The sequence below is a fragment of the Poecilia reticulata genome, chromosome 17 (assembly GCF_904066995.2).
Source record: "Poecilia reticulata chromosome 17, P_reticulata-male-v2, whole genome shotgun sequence".
In the NCBI taxonomy this organism is placed as follows: Eukaryota; Metazoa; Chordata; class Actinopteri; order Cyprinodontiformes; family Poeciliidae; genus Poecilia; species Poecilia reticulata.
The window spans coordinates 23531369-23550168 of record NC_088846.1 but is presented as its reverse complement, the minus strand read 5'-3'; the positions used below and the strand labels follow the sequence as shown (position 1 = coordinate 23550168).

At 38.6% G+C, this 18800-nt stretch overlaps 1 protein-coding gene across 4 annotated transcripts in view; it reads left to right on the top strand.

The window, feature by feature from the left end:
* The window catches only part of ankrd12 (ankyrin repeat domain 12), a 53000-nt gene that overhangs the window by 24766 nt on the left and 9434 nt on the right, over positions 1-18800 (top strand). For 2 of the 4 annotated variants that reach the window (XM_081598534.1, XM_008434324.3), the window contains exons 2-7: positions 8094-8207; positions 11036-11186; positions 13961-14032; positions 16961-17101; positions 17849-18052; positions 18223-18365. In XM_081598534.1, the coding sequence (XP_081454660.1) occupies positions 8148-8207; positions 11036-11186; positions 13961-14032; positions 16961-17101; positions 17849-18052; positions 18223-18365 (771 nt within the window). In that variant the 5' untranslated portion in view covers positions 8094-8147. The remainder of the gene's footprint in view (positions 1-8093; positions 8208-11035; positions 11187-13960; positions 14033-16960; positions 17102-17848; positions 18053-18222; positions 18366-18800) is intronic. The other 2 variants (XM_008434325.3, XM_081598535.1) reach the window with 1 other exon arrangement.

The following is an 18800-nucleotide window of genomic DNA, read 5'->3' as shown; positions in this document are numbered from 1 at the left end:
CACTATGGCAGTCGTCCAGCAGCCCTCTACTGTGTTTTTGAGTTAAGAAATGTTTAAAGTTGACAGGAAGTTTGGAAATATGACAAGGTCATTATGCGTTTTTGGTAGTAGTGCACTGATTGCAGTTTTATGGCCAATTACCGATATTTAAAAGAGCCTAAACTCCCAATTCTGATTTTAGCCAATACCATTTTTTGTCTGAAATGTTGCTCAATATATCAAGAAAGTTGATGAATTGGCAACAGTGATGTGAACATTGTCAACTGTAAACGTGCAGACATGACCTGGTGGGCCGGTTCATCAGTCAAACCTCTCACGGGAGAGCAGAAAAGGACAGTGGCTGATTTTGAGACCTTTGCTGAGGTGGAAAAGATTGATGGATAAGATCGGCTACAAGGGTAAAAATCGGCCAATCTCCCAAAATTAAGTAAATTGACTGGCTGATAAATCAGCTAGCCGATAAATTGGTGCACCACTGGTTTATGGCAAACATCATTAACAAGAACTAAACGACAGTTGTTTCATCCTAATCAAAATGTCTTTTATTTTTCGTTCCTTTATCCGTGACTTGTCACTTTATTTGCTTAAATTGTTGGCATGTTCACAGCTAAAGACAGGAAGTGGTTACGGAGTTCCAGTTGCTAAACAAAACACCTGAGCTCAGTCTCCCGTGTTCACATTCTGACCAGACTGTTGGCATTGTGCTTCCACCTATTTAATCAAAAAGACTATTAAACCTGTCTCTGCTTTCAATGGTGTGTTAAAAAAAAAAAACCTCCTATGTTAGGTAAACAAAGGATGTTCAGCCTTTTGGGGGAGCAAATAAAGCCTGGAGGCCCGTCAGGCTTACAATACACTGGAAACGACAAATAAAATAACTATGAAGTATCTCTGTAAACAATATTGTGCTTCAAAAAAGGACAAGGCGAGACCTATTCACCAGACTGAAGACTTTTGTCTTCTGGTTTTTGGTAGAAATATAACAAAAAAAGAAAAACAAATCATTCAAATGGAAATTAACCTTATTTAAATTTGTCATGCCATTAATTGGTTTATTGCTAATTGCAACAGGCCTAGAAATGTGTGCAAATCTCCATCAAATTATGCTAATACATACATTTTGATACAAGTGGAAAAACTACCTCACCCTAGCTCAACAAACGTCTCATCAAAAAAGCTTTTAAGAAATTGGCGTGTTTCCATTAAGCAAATGAATTTTTGCAGTAACAACTTGTGCTATTTTATGGTTAATGGAAACGCAGCTACTACCACTGGAAGTTTCAAATATATATATATATATATATATATATATAAAGAAAAGCCTGGGTTGCAGTAGGGACGAGCATTTATCGTGACAAATGTAAGATTTTGATTTATGGTTGTCTCAATAAATTCCAATTTTTTTCAAACAAAAAATTGGTATTGGTCAGTTTTGCTACAATAGTTAATAATGTGATAATTTCTCATCCAGGAGCTGGCGGGCCAACATGTTGCCGCTCTAAAATGGCTGCTGTTAGTTGGGACCCAGCGGAGCTGGATCATAAGAACTTCTTATAATAAATACGATCTGACTCAGACTAGTTGATGCATTTCACTGACTTACTGCAGTCACTGCCACTGGATGTTCACAATTAAGAACCATAGTTAAAACTAAACCACGTTGGCTAAAGCGTATTTGCAAAGGTTTTGTTTTATCTTCAATGCAAAATCCAAATGTTGTTTAAAAGATTTAGAGACCTCTTAAAATGATCACTTTCTCTGATTTTATTCTTTATAGGTTTATGTTTGAGTAAAATGAATATTGTTCTTTTATTCTATGAACTACTGACAAAATGCCTCCGAAATTTCAAGCAAAAAATTTTGTATTTATTTGAAAATGAGAAATGGTCAAAAAAACAAAAACATGCAGAGCTTTCAGACCTCAAATAATGCAAAGAAAACAAATTCCTATTCATTTAGAAACAACAATACCAACGTTTTAACTCAGGAAAAGTTCAGAGATCAATATTTGCAGGAATAATCAGGAGGTTTAATGGGGTTGAATGCAGTGGCTCTTCATTTTTGCAGAACTGTATATTTTTATGCAGTTTTTGCTTAATCACTGCTCTGAATATGTTTTTCTTGCAGGAAATTGACATTTTTTGAGTCCGTATACTCCAGTTGTCGATTAATCGATTCTAAATTATTTCAATAGTTGCTTAATCCGATTAATCGTTTCAGCCCTAATTGACATTCTATGTCTCTTCGGTGTTTTCTTCCTTCCTGCTTGATTATTATCATATTGCAGAGGAAACGAGGATTCGTTGCTTCCTCTGCAGTACGTCACACTGCATTTGATGTCCGTCTTCTCTTCTACCATCAGTTGGAGTAGGTAATTGTTGCTCTCACTGTGCTCAATCCAATCCTCGGGTAATCATAGCTGGAGCTTCTGCGAACCGAAGCAGTCATCAAGGACGGGTTTGATCTGGACTTGAAACGGGCCGAGGTTAATGGCAGGGCCTGCAGGGGCTTACGCAGCCCCTAGCTGCTCGTGAAACGCAGTGAATGTAAATCTCGCCAAACTGGCGAGTTCCCAAATACTTCTGTAATTATAGTCACACCCTCCTCCTCCTTTTCGTTTTCTAGGCCAGATTGGAGTCGTGTTGGCGTGTTGTATTTTTCGGTCTGGTTCTGGCCTGTCCGTACTGCTTTATTACCCCCGATGGTGGCGCTTTCTACTCTGAGCGGCTCGGTTCTGGCTTTCAGCTGCCTGAATAAGAATGATGCTGCATACTGGCTATCTGCTGACTAATGAGTGACTGACCTCAGCAGAGCCGGCTTGTGCTAAAGATTATACCTGGCAACACGCAGCCGTGCTGTATCCAGGGCTGCAGCCAACAGTTAATGTAGTAATCGGTTATTCTGACGATTAATCGATTAATCGGATAAAAAAAAATAAATTGGTACATTCTGCAGATTTTTCTTTTAACAACTTAAACTTTTTTTTATTCAACAGTATGTTCAAATAAATAATTCAGTTTCTTTTTAAAATAAGAAAATAAAGATTTTATAGCATTCCTCTGGCATATGTTTGATCGTTTGCAGCAAACAAAGCTTTTAACATTGACATGTTTCTGTTCAACTTAGCATTTTTACAGTGAAGGTACATTCTGTAGTTTATTTCTTGGATTAACTGATTAATAATTTAATAGCAAAAGGACCCTAGGGTTAGGGTTGGAAATTATTTTTACAGAATTTGACCCAGGTGAAGTTGAAGCCATTTCACTTGAGGAGTTCTGGTAGAACATGTTTACAGTTTTTAATCTTAAATTCAATATGTATGTATTAGAGATGTGCCGATCAGGTTTTGTCCTGCCAATTCCGATCACCCATGAGGGCCGATCATCGATACCGATCACATGATTTTTATTTTTTTTATTACAAAACAGGCATTGTGCAAATTGTACTGCTATCGGTAATACTATCTTTAACAGACTGAAAACATACGAAGGCTCTGAAGAGGCTAAATAATGCAAGGAGCCTAAATAAAACTTCTCAACATTGCCGAAGAAATTCAAGTATAAAACTTAACATTCAAAGGCAAATACAGGATCCACTACAATAAAGAGCTACCTTAAGCCACCTGAGTTATTAAATGAAAACTTCCTGTTAGCATGGCGGCTAGCTGATTTCTGCTAGTTCTGATTGGTTGTTTCTGACTGAGCGGAGTAATTGTGCAGAACATCGATTATTTTTTCAGAGATTACATTTGTCTCATGTTAGGACAGCAAAAGTTTTAATACGTATGTAAAATGTATTTTTTTAAGTTGGATGCTGCAGCTTTAAGCAGAGGTTCGGTGTGAGAGTCACTATCAGGTGGAGCAGAAGCGGCGCTCTGTCTGTGAAATAGACGGAGCTATGGCGAACCGCTGTTGACGGTTCAACAGCGAGAGCAGAACCAGCGTCTTACATCGCAGCTTGAAGACGTAAATAATTTTGCGCGTTATTTGTTTAGCTTTCTGACCGTCATGCTAATCCGGGTGAGTGTTTGTAGCTGTGCGCTGCTTTACCTGCTATCTGATTCTCTGTATGTCTTTTTTACTGCAGTGAGCCTCGATGTAGCCAAACTCCGTCAAGTATGCCATTGTTTTTATGTCGTATTAGATTCGTCGTGTTGATGCATTTTGACCTGCTTCACCCCTCGTGCTTCAATTTTCCGTCGCAACTCGCAAACTTCACTCAGTGTGTTATAGTTCCACATCGCTTAGGATTTGTTGGCGTTTGCGCAAGAGGAGACCAACTGCACAGGCAGGTTGCGAAATGAGATGCAGGTGATTGGTTTGTGTGAGACCGTGATCAACAAGAGACCGTGATCGGCAATCACAGATCATACACTTTTTTACGGAAATCGGCCAATTATGATCAGTGGCCGATCGATCGGCACACCTCTAGTATGTATTTTCTTGTATTGTTTGACTTAATTACTGCTTTGAGTGTGTTCTTGCAGCAAATGACCTTTCTTTGAGTCTGTATATTTCAGTTAAAGATTACTAACGATTATTTCAACAACCGATTAAATCATGATTCATACGATTAATCGTTTCAGCCCCAGTTTATGCACATGAAATGAATTCAAACTGCATGTCAAGCTCTTCTTACAGCCTTTTAAATAATATATTGACTATAATGTTGTTTTAGCGTGTTGGTACTCGTAATGTTTCAAATATCCTGCAGAGCCCCATTTGTATATCTGAATACATGCAAAACATTGAAAGTGTTTTTGTTTTACTCTGATTAACTACATCTGACATATTTCTATTAATGTAATGTTTGCTATGCTTTTGTTTTGTCATTAATCAGAAACGGCAAGTGAGAAAAATTCCAGAAGTCGATTTGTAATCGTTGAAAGGAAATTAAATATATGGTAAACGCATTCTGTCTGGGAAGAAAACAATTCCACACGGTGGTGTTTTGTCTATCCACCCAGTAATTTTGCACTACAAAGACAAAATATGTGCTTAATATCCAGAAAAATCAGGATGAACCCAGACTTCACCGTAAAATGCACTTCCAGCGTCGGCAGCCTTTTCTCCTCCGTTTTATGTGCCACAGAGTGGCTGTTTGTTCACGGTTCTGCTATAAAAGCCTTGGCAGACTAAACCTGCAATGTTTTTGCTTTTATTCCCAGTGTGAGTGTGACGTTCATGCTCGTGTATCTTCCATTTAAGCTTTTGTTTGTCATGCTGGTTTAATTTTATTTTTTGTTTACATTAAGATGGTTCTGTATATGTAGAGTTTAGTTTTAAAATGATTTTAAGCTTTCTGTGACGGATAATTAATCACATAGTAAATTAAATTAGCTAAATAATTTCCATTCTGATTATTAATAATAATAAGATTTATAATAATAAGATAATACGAGTGATTATTCACATTTCTATTGGCAAACGGAGCCCATCACCTGGTGTCTTTCAGGATTTATTGTTTGCAGGTTTTTACAGAATGATTATTTTACCAAAGTAATATAAATAACCAATTGGCAGACAAACACAGTTTGGTGCAAAATTGTGAAAGGCAAGGAAACTGATATATAGCTTTAGAAAAGGTTTACAAATAAAAATACAATCACTGTTGAATGCATTTTGCATTCAGCTCAGTGCTTTGCAGAACCAGCCTGATTCAGTTTGATTTGTGTGCTACATTTTCAGCAACAGGGCAATTCATAGTACTTTACATGATTAGAAAGAATATAAAACAACAAACGAGCAAAAAAAGGATTGCTTTTCACCGGCAAATTAAGGAAAAACAATGACAGGCTGTAAAACACAGCAACACTTCATGACTCTTAAGTAGGTAGGTTTAGCCTTGAATTAGAGGAACTCAGGGTTTCAGCAGTTTTCAGGAAGTTTACTCCAGATTTGTGGTGCATAAAACTGAATGCTGCTGCTTCTCCATGTTTGCTTTAGGTTCTGGGGATGCAGAGCAGAACCAGAAGACCTGAGAGGTCTGGAAGGTTGATGCAACAACAGCAGATCTTTAATGTAATTTGATTCTAAGCAGGGTTTCCCCCAGTGTATTATAAGCCTGGCGGGCCACCAGGCTTAGCATTGCTTATTTATTTAAGTCTTTTTAAAGCGTTTGCATTTTTAAAGACTTTATAGTTGGGGTCCAGGTATTAATCTTACAATCTTTAAATTATACATAATTATCAAGTGATATTTAAAAATTTCCTTTCAATTTTTAACATTTAAAATTTTTTTATCTCAAAAACACGACAGGCCGCTGGATGAATGATTGAATGATTTCCATAGGATTCTTAGAGATTCCCTGTCTCTAAGAAACGAACGGGGGGGAGGAGACTTTTTTGGGGGGACAAAATGAATGTACGTCTGGACATAGACAACATCGGTAGCCTACAAGCTACTTGTTAAGCTTAAGGTGCTGTATTGATATTAGCTAGCTAGTCATCTATCATTACCTGCATCCAACAGCTTTACTCAACTCAGTCGGTTAGTTTGGGGGGAAAACTATGAAAAGTTCTTTGCGTTTTGCTGGTTTGCTGCCATGATTCTAACACACCAGCGTAGCTCTGCACAGCAGCAGCAGGTCTCCTTCGCTGCCGCACAGGTGTAAACCCAGCGCGAGTGTCGTAGCGCTCATGTTGTGTTTAAAGGTGGCTCAGAAAAACAGGTTACGACATGTTAACAACGAATTAAACAGTTTTAATTGCTGATAAAAGTGACAGAGGACACAGATATGGGAAGTGTGGAAGCCCCTACTGTATCAAATTGACAGGAATAACAGAGAGTTGGCCGTTCTAAGGTAAAATCCCAGCGCATACAGCATTCTTGGTGGCTTCCTGCGCCCCCCCCTGCAATGGCACGGTACCCCACTAGGGGACGTGCCCCACAGTTTGGGAACCTCTGATTTAGTAGGAGATGCAGCTTGACATTAACGTGAAAATTTAACCTACTTAGCATCGTCAGAAATCCTTTTTCTGTCACCTATTAGCCAGAAGAAGAAAAACTCATCAACCTGATTCAAACACAGTTCATGTTGCCTTTAAGTATTGTAAAATATTACCATGAACTAAAAATTTTTCCTTTGGTTTTTGGATGACAGATTTTACCATCAGTTAAAAATAAACTGGTATTTTGCAATGTTGGATGATGCTGTTTCCAAGTCAAATATTCATAATTTCAGTCACATAAAAATAGATTTTATAGCTGATTTGTTCTGTGGTATTTAATGAAGTGGTTTATGGCCTTTTTATGTTTTGTTGTTAATACTAGATTAAAATAAATAAATTTAAAAAAGCATACCGTAATGCTGCTTCAAAAAATAAATTGTCATCCGTAAAATGTTGTAAAAAGTGATTTGCGTTCATATTGAGTAATGGGGCTCTCCCAGTCCTTTTGGTAGCAGCTAATCAGTGGCGCTTCAGTTTCCTAATTTAGAATAAGCTCATTGTGGGACTTTTCATTGTGCAGGGCGGGAGACTACTTCTGCTTAATGAAACTGTGTGAGTGTAAAAAAGGAAGAAGGGAAAGTTCATTCAGGGTCTTATGACTGAGGAGGGCGATCCTCATGTGACGAGCTAGCTCAGCTGTCCTGCTAGCTGCGTTAGCCCAGGTTCAGCTGGAGTTAGCCCACGCAGCACTGCGACAACTCGGCTACTCTTCTGTTGTTGTCATCAACCACATCAGAGCGAGGCTCGGTCGCATCGACCAGCACAAGTAGTGATAACGTGTGTGTGTGTGTGTGTGGGACGTTTTCCTCTCAGAGGCTCAACAGTCCCTGAAGCCGTGATTCATGCAGCCTCTTCTGGTACAATGGAAAGTTCAATAAAAATCCCTGACTTCTGATCTGCTCTGAAAAAAGAAACACAGCAACATGTGAAAGTATCATTTCTCTCCTCCCTCGTTCAGTCGGCGGCAGACCGTCACTGAAAGCGAACCTTGTGAACCACGCAAAGAAAACAATGTTTGATTGTAGCTTTGTGTGCGATTGTCGGGTCTCTTCCTTGTGTCTGACGCAACATAGAGGGTTGTTTTTGCAGGAAGTGGTAGTGGGGTTGAAGTCCCTCTCATTGGTGTTGTGTGTTCGCTCCACAGGTGCATGATGAGCCGGCTGAGCTGTAGGCGTCTAAGCTAGTCAGGAGCCGCACCATGGCCAAACCTGGGGGCGACCGAGATGGAGCCATGGTGGATAAGCAGGCGGGGAAGAAGGTATGTAAACACAGCCCTACAGTTTCCTCTTTAGTACTATAAAATATAGTTAAATTTACTTCATTTTAGCCAGCTTATAATAGACCCTAACAGATTGGTCTGTAATCGTAAAGTACAGGTGTGACACAATAACAAATTTTTCTGGACAATAAATTGTCCTTGAAATTATTGCGATAAACAATAATATTGTTGTTTTGATGCCATTTTCAACTGAGGATGGTATAATAGTGCAAACTTTAATTTTGTACAGAACACGCTGGAACTGGACGACGTTTTAAATATCCAAAATAAAAACGAACGGAAACGACACGCAGAAAGAGAATAAACACCACAAACAACTGAAGCCATAAATAAAAATAAACTACGACGTCTGTAAATAAGAATATTAATAATCAGAATGGAAATTATTGAGCTAATTTAATTTACTATGTGATTAATTAATTGTTTATTATGACAGGCTTAGCTGCAGCTAACAATTAACTTTAGGTATCGATTATGCTAACAATTAATAAATTCTGCAGATATTTCCTTCAAACTTTGTTTATGCAATATTAGAAATACATTAAAAGATGCAAATAAACAAATAATTCAACTTCTTTATTAAAAAGAAAATAAAAGTAGTCTAAATTACATATGAATATGCATCTGTTGCTAAATTGTATAAAATGGAAAAATAAAAATTAAATATTACTAATGACAAAATATTAAACATGTCAAATTAATAGCAACTTTCTGCTTGAGTTAAACATTTTTTGTTTTTGGATAGTGAAAATTAAGTAATGGGAGATTTTCTAACAAAATCTGAACCAGGTGAATCTAAAACTATACGACTTAAGAAGTTTTTGGTAGAAAATAATTACAATCAAAGGTTTTTTTAATCTTAAATGCAATGTTTATGTGTTTTTTGGTACAATTATGGCTTTATTTCTACTCTGTGTGTCGTTCTTTCAGAAAATTGCTCTTTTTTTTAGAGTCTGTGTACTCCAGTTAATGATTAATCGATTGCTAAATTAGTTGCAGAGTAAGCAGATAAATCACGATTAACTGTTTCTAATCAATATTCACTGTATTTGGACACCTGTCTGCTGTTTCCAAATCCAAGTACAATGCATGGAAGTTTGTTGTTGTGTTGTGACAACATGCTAAACATCTGCATGAACGTTTCTCTAATTTAAAACCACATTTTGTGAACGAACGTCCCATAAAAAATAACATCTGGCTGCCCAACAGGGAGCAGATCCTAGTTTCAGTGTTCTCACTCTGTTCCATACGAACTTTGTGTTTGAAAAACTCAGACCAACAGCGTGACTAAAAATAGCTGGTTGGTTAAATCAATCTGCAGCTTGGTTAATAAAACTGCTTGTTTTGATGTTTTGGTTGGACAGTTTCTACTAAAACAAGTAATTCTCCGACATGCTTCCCTGTTTAGAGCGGCACATCTGCAAGCTGTTCTCCGTCTTCCTATCCTAACACACTTTTTAGTTATTCTCCCAGATAAAGGAGAGATTGTTTCTGCCCTTATTTTTAAAGCAGAAGCCCTTCACGTGTAAGCTCTCTTCTGCTCTCAACATCGCCAGACGCTCCAGCTTTGCACAGCTGGCACATTTCTTCTCCGAGATCAAAGACGCGCCACACTGCAGACATTTTCTTACTGCCAGAAATGTATTTTACTGCACCAAAGTGCTTCCATAAAAGTAATGGAGCTGAAAGGGCTAAAACTAATGCTGCTGGTTTTACATGCATGTTTGCTCCCAACTATATCAAATTTATATATTTCATGCAGACGTTGCGTTGATGGGTGATTGGTGGAACTATTTATCTGTTGAACTGGAGGATCAACAGTAAATCGATCGGCCAAAACTTGCATGTGAAACCGATCTTATCCACAAATCTTATCTGCCTCTGCAGAGGTCTGAAAATCAGCCACTGTCCTCTTTTGCTTTGTCACATCGTTGTCGCTATATGCAGCGGTTTTTCAGATTAAAAAGCTAAATAAAAAGAGGTATTGGCCAGATCAGCGATCGGCCAGAAAACCGCAATCGCGGTGGTTTTCAGATGTAGCGGATGGGATGAATTAATCTAAATATTCTCACAAGAAAGAAATGCAAGTAACCAGAGTGTTTTAGGTTTTTGCTTTTGAAATAAACTCATTAACCATCAAGCAGGAGATTTAACTCAATTTTGTATCAAGCATGACTATTTAAAAAGCCGCTTTGTCAGTTAATTTGATTATTTATCTCTCATTTGTTCAAAAGCACAACCCTTAAAAGTCTGAGAAAGCATAAAATTAAATTCAAAATTCAAGAAATGGCCAGACGACGACACTGGAAAAATATCTGTATTTCTAGACAGGATGGATGAAATTTGTTTCTGTCCTTCATTACAGGCGTCTTTTTGAAAGAGTCTTAAAGTCTTGATTTCAAAACGGTTAACTGAGAACTCAGGAAATTTGATTATTGATTTGTAGAATCCCAAATAACTATTATTATTATTATTATTATTATTATTATGTATTTATTTGTATTGTTATAAAACACAAAAGGTGACAAAATAAGGAAAATATGTTAAAAATGACAAAATAGTAAAATAAAATATTTAGAAATGAGAAGGTATAATAGAGATGAATTCACATATAAAAACTCTGCGCAGACGTATCGTTGTTAGGATGTTATTCTCATGCCTCCTGTTGGATTTAGGTCATATTTCTGCTTGTTTTTTTGCTCCTGAAGCTGCGTCTGCATGCAGTTTGTTTATTTCAGTAAATAATTGTTTGATATTCCGACTTTCCAACCCTTGAAGTTCTCTAACGATGCTCTCCGCTCCGGCAGAGCAAAGACAAGCTGTCGCCTTTCACCAAAACTCCGAAGTTGGACCGGAGTGAACTGCTGGGAAAGGAGGGGAAAGCCAAGTCTTCCATGAAGCGCAAGCTTTCCTTCACTACAAGTCCGCCCCGGACGGAGGAGCGGGACTCTGACACCGGTAAGCCCTGTCACTGCCTCACACTGCCATTCAGCTGGCTCGCTGCCATGTCCCCACGCTGCCACCTGGTGGATCCGGTGGGTTTTAAACATCCAAACGAGGTCAAAACCTCTGCTGATGAATTTCTGAGATTGTTCTGACTGTAAAGTTGCACTGATATGTGCAGCTCTAATCTGATGTCATCATGCACAATTATGTATTTTAGTGTTAGTCAAAGATGGCAAAGAAGTGATGATTGGTGAACTAAATTAAAATCTTGATTTGATAGCAAAAATATTCTATAAAAGTATTTACTGCTTTTTTTCTTCTCACTTTAATCAATCAAATTTTAGCAACAAAGCATTTCAAAGTGCTTTACATCACACCTGTAAATGTAAAATATCAGTCTAAGATAATCAGACTTAACACAAAAAGCCTTTTTAAATCATGATCTGCTTCAGTAAGATTAAAAAAAACATTCCATACCTGATTAATATCAAGAGAAAAAACGATCTTCTAACTAAATTTTTGAGTCATTTTTACCCGTCAGAGCAAGAAGTCACTTGTTTTGAACTGTGACGACACGAAGTAAAACACCAGACCAGGTTCTGAATACGGTTAGTTGATGTTTTGGTTCTGATTCTTCAGGACCTGAAGTTCAAATGTACCTGGATTTTTAGGACGGCGATAAACATTTAGATGGGTGGAAAAACAAAATGAATGTTTTATAGTGGTCTAGTAAAACTCTACTTAAATGTGACTGGGATGGTTTGGCAGGAACTTAAACCAGTTTTCATAGTGGAAATCCTCCTAATTGCTTTATTGGAGCAATTCTGCAAAGAAGAGTGGGCCAAAATTCGTCCAGAGACATTAGAGACTCGCTGTGATGGGAGTTGATATCAGTATTTATAACTAATATTTTCATACATCTAATAAGAAGATAAACATGTTTTTTTCCCTCGATTTCTCAAGTTAAATCAATTAAACGTTTCTTGTTATAAGTCAGATAAAATTACCTAAATTATCTGTATTTTCTAAATCCCAGAAAACCTATAGTGAACATTTTTTAGAGATTTTTATTGAATTTTCTTTTACCTCAAGAATATTTGTTTGGATTGTTTCAGTGAAATGAATATTTATTATTCTTGGCAGCTCAGTGACTTATTGATCTGAAGTAAAGGCTGGTATGGCTTTTTTCTTCTTCTTTGTCTTACGTTAAACAGCGGTGTTAAACTTTTTTCTGGTTAAATTACTGTTTTGTCGAGGTGTATGAGAGAGACATTTCAAAACATAACATTATATTTTAGTTTATCTTGTTCCCGTTGTAGAATGTGAAAGCTAACCCAAGGTGTTTAGGGCCTCCACACCACCAGGGGAACCCAAGAGCACGAAGCTAACATGATAATATATATATTTAAAATAATATTGAATAATACAAACTGAATGCTTTTACACATGGACAAACAGTTTTTTTAGTTAAATAATGGGTTAATCTGTTCTTGTTGATGGCTAATGCCACTGTTGGGGAAATACAAAAAGTTAAACTAGTTTACTGTAAATTTAGTGTTTATCAGTTTATGTTGCTTTTAAATTATTTCTACTCCTGTAAGGTTAAAATCAATAGCCATAACAACACTGGTATGATGCAAGCTAATTACAAATTATGCTAATGATGGCAGGTATTTTGCAAATAGCAGGGCTGGACAATAAATCAATAATGTATATCACTAGAGACTCGTGATCAATATCAACAGATAATACATCTGATAGAATATTCACTGAATGTCAGAACTGCACAGCATTCTGGGAAATTAGGCAGAGAAAAGACGTTAGCAGCTCAGCCTCTCACGGCTAGCTAAGCAAGGTTCATTCACTCTTTGGTTACCTAGCAACTCACTCATTCTTAGGTTACCTAGCAACAGCCTGTTGAGTAACATGTGCAGCAGCAGTTTCAGGTTTTGCCATCGTGTCTCATACCTGCTTAAAAAATAAAAACGTTGTGGAGTGAAAACTGGAAAAGAGGAAAGCTCACACTGCCAGTTTGACTGCCAGATATTTAAAACAAAACATTAATCAATAATATTGACTGATTATAACGTCCAGCCCTAACACAGACAGCAGCCTAGGAATGATGAAGAATCTGGTGTTGGTATAGGAGGCGGGGGCCCCAAATGAAAACCTGCTTAGGGCCCCGTAAAGGCTTTCTCCGGCCCTGACAGTGATGAACTGAAACTTTATTTTATTTTATTTTATTTTTTTAGTTAATTTGCATTTTTTATCTGTGCTGGAAAAGTTTGAAAACTTAACCTTGAAAATGGCTTGAAAAGTGCTTGAATTTCCCCGTGGGAAAAGTAAACACACCCTGGACCTGATGAATAAGTTGGTGCGTGTAGCTCAGCTGCTACAACAAAGCAAAGCGCATGTTTACACGCACCTTAAGCTCTGCTCTGTGGAGCGCAGCGCGGCAATGTGTGGTCCTCCTGCTGAACGAAAACCTCCAGTTTAGATGTGATTTATGTGCTGCAGAGGCCTGAAAGGTAAACTGGCTCTGAGGGCGGCGGTTAGCGGAGCGGCTGAAGGGAGGAAGCAAACAGCCGCCTGATTGGATCGCCTCTCCTGCCTCCTGTGTTGCCATGACTCATAATCTGCAGCGCGGAGCGTGCCGCTGCGCCTGTCTGTGTCTGACTACATGTGCAACGAGGAGGGTGTGAGAGCATGAGCGTTAATGCAGTGCTTTCCCAAACCCCCCTCCCCACCCTGTTGCTCTCTCCCTCCCTCTCTGCTTTGCACTGTAGATGACTCAGACCCAGGCCAGTCGAGTGAGACCTGGGGAGAGAGATTAGTGCCCCCCTGCAGGATATACGCAGGTAACTGCTGCAGCCCGCCCCTCCCCTCCCTGTTGCTGTCCTCTTCGAGTACCTGGAGAAGTTGCCACCTCACCACCACCTTCTTCAGATGTGTGCAGCAAACGCTTTGGTTTGTGCTGCCAGGATTTTACAGATATTAATAAATGTTTTCAGAGGTCAAGCACATTTACAAAATCAAGCAAATTTACCCTCAAATCATATGTGGGTGAACGAGTATGGAGTATGATTACTGTCGACAAAAATGTACCAAACTTGAGGTGCACCAGTTGCTGATTTTGACTTATACCATTTTTTGTCTGAAATGTTGCTAAGAAAGTTGCTGAACTGGCAGCAGTGGAAATGAGCAGACATGACCTGGTGGGCAGTCAAACTTCTCTCAGAGAGCAGAAGAGGACAGTGGCTGATTTTTAGATCTTTGCTGAGGTTGATGAGATCAGTGGATAAGATCGGCTTCACACTTCACACACTGGTGCACCGATAAATTGGCTGACCAATAAATCATCAGATACAACGGATATTGTTGCACAAACTGTTGGTGCACCAATAAATCAGTGCACCCCTAGTAGGTGTCTAAATTCATAAATTGAAGTCAAAAGCTAGGGCTGCACCTATTTATCGCCACCAATTTCCTTAATTTTGGTGATCAGTGATTGGCCGATAATTACATGTGAAGCCGATCTTATCGACCTCAGCAAAGGTCTAAAAATCAGCCACTGTCCTTTTACTTTTAGACGTTTGACTGACCGATTGGCGCACCAGGTCATTTCTGCACATTTGCAGTTAGCAATAGTTAATAGATGAGCTATATTTAGCGACATATCAGGGGAAAAAAAGGTTTCTGCCAAAGTTGGAATCGGCAGGTCAGGCTTTTTAAAGATCGGCCAGAAAACTGCATCCCTCCAGTAAATGAGAATAGATGTAAGGTTTGTATTTGTTCTGTTTTTCCACAGATAAATACATGTGAAATCAGAGATTTTAATCTGTGAGAATAAATTTTACAAGTTACAAAGTTGCAACTCTGCAACAATACAACTACAAATCACAAGTTTACAAGTACAAATTTTCAAAATCGAAGGCCTTGCTCTAGCTACGGTAGCCGGGCTCGCAGTGCATTGTGGTCTGGGGTTGCCATGGTACCGGCAGCACCTTCTGTTGTTTTTCATCCCTGAGTCGGGTACGGTGCTGTGAGTGTGAAGTTTTCTCAGCTCTGCTTACAGAGACCGCTGTCTGGAAACGGCTGGTATTTTGAGATGTTGATTGGAGGAAAGTTCCAACGCCGCCGTCTACAACCAGAAACTGATTTTAAATCCCTCGTAAAATTGTGATTTGTACTTATATTGTTCCAAAGTTGTAACTTTGTAACTTATAAACTTGTATTCTCACAGATAAAATCTCATGATTTTTCATCAAATCTTTAGTTTGTTGACTTGAATTTACAAATTTAGACTCTCACACATACATTTTTATTGACAGTAATCTCACTCCATAAAGGCATCATGCATTGTACTGGAACAAATCACTTATATTGTTAAAGGAAAGAAAATAAATTTAGACATTATGAAGGAAATGTAGAAAATGATGTTGAGTTTTTTATTTTGTTCCCCCGCAATATGCAGAGTTTGGTAGAGTACCAAAAATTGTACTTAAGTAGGAGTAGCACTACTGAAACATATTTTTACTTAAGTAAAAAGTACAGCTTAGTAAAAGTACATTCTTTCAAAAAAGTTGTTAAAGTAAATGTAACTAGTTACTACCCAACTCTGACTGTATGCATGTAGATCTGTCACAATAACAAATTGTACTGGGCGATAAAGTTATTGCGATACACAATAATATCGTTGTTTTGAAACCATTTTCCAATAATATGAAGGGAACGGCTCATTAGTGATGCACAAACACAATCAAAGATCAATAAACTTTAAATTCTAATAAACATTTAACACTGAAAGTGGAAGACATTTTAAATGACCGAACTAAATAAACAAAACAACAAATAAAATGAATTACGACGTTTCTGTAAACAAAATTATATAAAAAAAGAGAGTTGAGACTTTAGTCATCACAATTTTGGTAGAGAAAAAAAAAGATAAATCAAATGGAAATTATTGAGCTTGTTTTAATTTATCGTACGATTGATTTATTGATTATTATGACGGGCCTTTATTTGTTTTTTTATTTTTATTATTTATGTTGGTTTACTTTTGGGGTTAGGTTGTCTAATATAAATATGTTTAGTATTACAAAAAAATTAATGAATCAATCAAATGTGCTGCAAAGTTAAATTAATTTATATCAATGTTTTTGAAATTACGTGCAGGTTGATCTCTGGTGACAGCTGGAACATTTTATCTTTTTTTTTAAAGTATAACATCACAAGTGAACATTGTTGCTGCACAAACTCATTTGATTTTGTTAATGTGAACAGGCTGCTTGACCTTTGACCTCTGGAAACATTTATTCATATCTTGAAAATGACAGCAGCGTAAACAAGAATTTTTGCAGCACAAAATTTGAAGTTGTGAGAGGGAGGATTGGTCCAACTTCACTTTTTATTTTCTTCGAGTCAAAACCTGCTGCTGCTGCTGCTGCTCCACACACCACACACACGCACCACACACATGCACGTGTGTGTTTTCGCCTTGCATCTGCCCCAATTACAGCTCAGCATGTCTGTGTTTAGCACCAGTCGACCGATCGGAGACGGGGCGGGCGGGGGGACACCGTCGACGCTTGACTGACCTCGGAGAATGCCGTTTGATTTTTTCCGTCTTGTTTTTTCCGAACCTCTTGCTTGTCATCTGTTTCTCAGCGAACTCAACAGATACAAGAGAGGAGGAGGAAAAACGGTTCACCCTCTCACTGATCGGGGTGAAAATGAAGATTTGCTTTTGTCTTTTTTTAAAAAGTATTTGTTTGATTCTGTTCCAGATAAAGACGGACCAGAGAAGAAGAAGGTGAAGAAGGAAGCCGGCAGCAGAAGGTCCAAGTCCTCCAACCTGTTGTTCGGCTATCCGCTGTCGGAGCGCAAGCAGATGGCTCTCCTCATGCAGATGACGGCCAACAGTCCAGGTCTGTGGCGCTGACCTTTCACCCCCGTTCACTTCAGAAGACGTGATTCACTCGTCTGAACCGCCTGTGAATCATTTGTTCGTCGGATCTTTACTGGTTCCGAGAAGGAGTCAGGACGATCCGGTTAGACTGAGTCACGGGTTCCTGAGACGAGTTTCTGGAGTAGATTCAGGAAAATAAACGATTCCAGATTTTATTCACAATTGGGAGAGAAATCCACCAAAACGTCCGTTCAGACGTTTATCTGTCCGTATTCCCAGGTGTCTGATTGTCCGTCCTTCTCTTCCCTTTTCTCTCCTTCCTTCCCTCCTCTCTTCTCATGCACCAGATTTTTCTTTCTTTTCTTTTTTTGTATAACTTTCCAAAAGTAAAGAAAAAAAAAGACCCAATTCCTTCCAGCTGCAAAGCATCCAAAACCAGAGGGAGTAATTATCCGAAATTCAACGCCTCAACCAGAAAAATAAAAATAAAAGTTCAAAAACAAGAAGAAATCGGAGCTGAGATGTCTGATCTGCTAACATGAACAAAATAAATGTAAAAACTTTTGCTGCGTCTTTCAGTAATTATCCAAAACATTCTGATAAATTAACACAGAAACGTCTCATTTTACACCGAATAAACTCCATCAGAGCTGTGAGTCCTTGGCGATGTGGACTATTGTTTTGTTGTTTTTGTTTTTTGTTTTAAGTGATCAATGTGCTGTTTATCAGCCTCTAGTAAACCTGATCACCTCTTTCCTGTGTGCAGACTCGACGCCCAGCCATCCATCGCAGACGACGCCTGTGCAGAAGAAGGTCCCCAGCGGCGCCTCGTCTCGCCAGAAGGACAAAGTCAACAAGAGGAACGAGCGCGGGGAGACGCCGCTCCACATGGCGGCGATCCGCGGAGACGCCAAGCAGGTCAAGGAGCTCATCAGCCTGGGAGCCGACGTCAACGTCAAAGACTTCGCAGGTATAAAATGGTTTAGCGGCTTCATTACTTCTAAATGGCTGCTGATGACGAGAGGCAGCGTCTCTGAGAGCAAAGAGGACGCAGTCGAGACGCCTCCCGGTGCTGGTACCGTTTCTGCTGAACGATTTGCAGCTTCTGATTGGTCCGATGTTTCCTCCCGCTCCCCCCAGGTTGGACTCCGCTCCACGAAGCCTGTAATCTGGGTTACTACGACGTGGCGAAGGTCCTGATAGCAGCAGGAGCAGAGGTGAACACGCAGGGTCTGGACGACGACACGCCGCTTCACGACGCCTCCAGCAGCGGCCACAAAGACGTAAGAGCCAATCAGGACGTTTGTCCACAACTGAAGGGTTGAAGACCAGATTTCAGATTGAAATGATGAGATTAAAACCTTTAAACATCAAGACAAAAGATTTCTGAATTTATATCTACCTGTACAAAGATCAGTATTACTGGAATTTTTGATCAGTTCCAACATTGTAGCTACCATTAGTGTAAGTTTCAGTATGATGCGAAATAGCACTACTAGGCATTAAAAGGAATGAAATACATATTTCAATCTCAATATGTTGTTTTATTTCTCAAACAAGATTTTGAAATGACCATTCTGAACAACCATTGTCTTTTTCATAATATTTTGTGGCTAAATGCCACAAAATGTCTATTCATCATAATTTGTATATTTTTTGTAATTTGAAAAAATATTTTTAGTCAAAGTTGTACAATTAAAATACATGCACAGAATTTG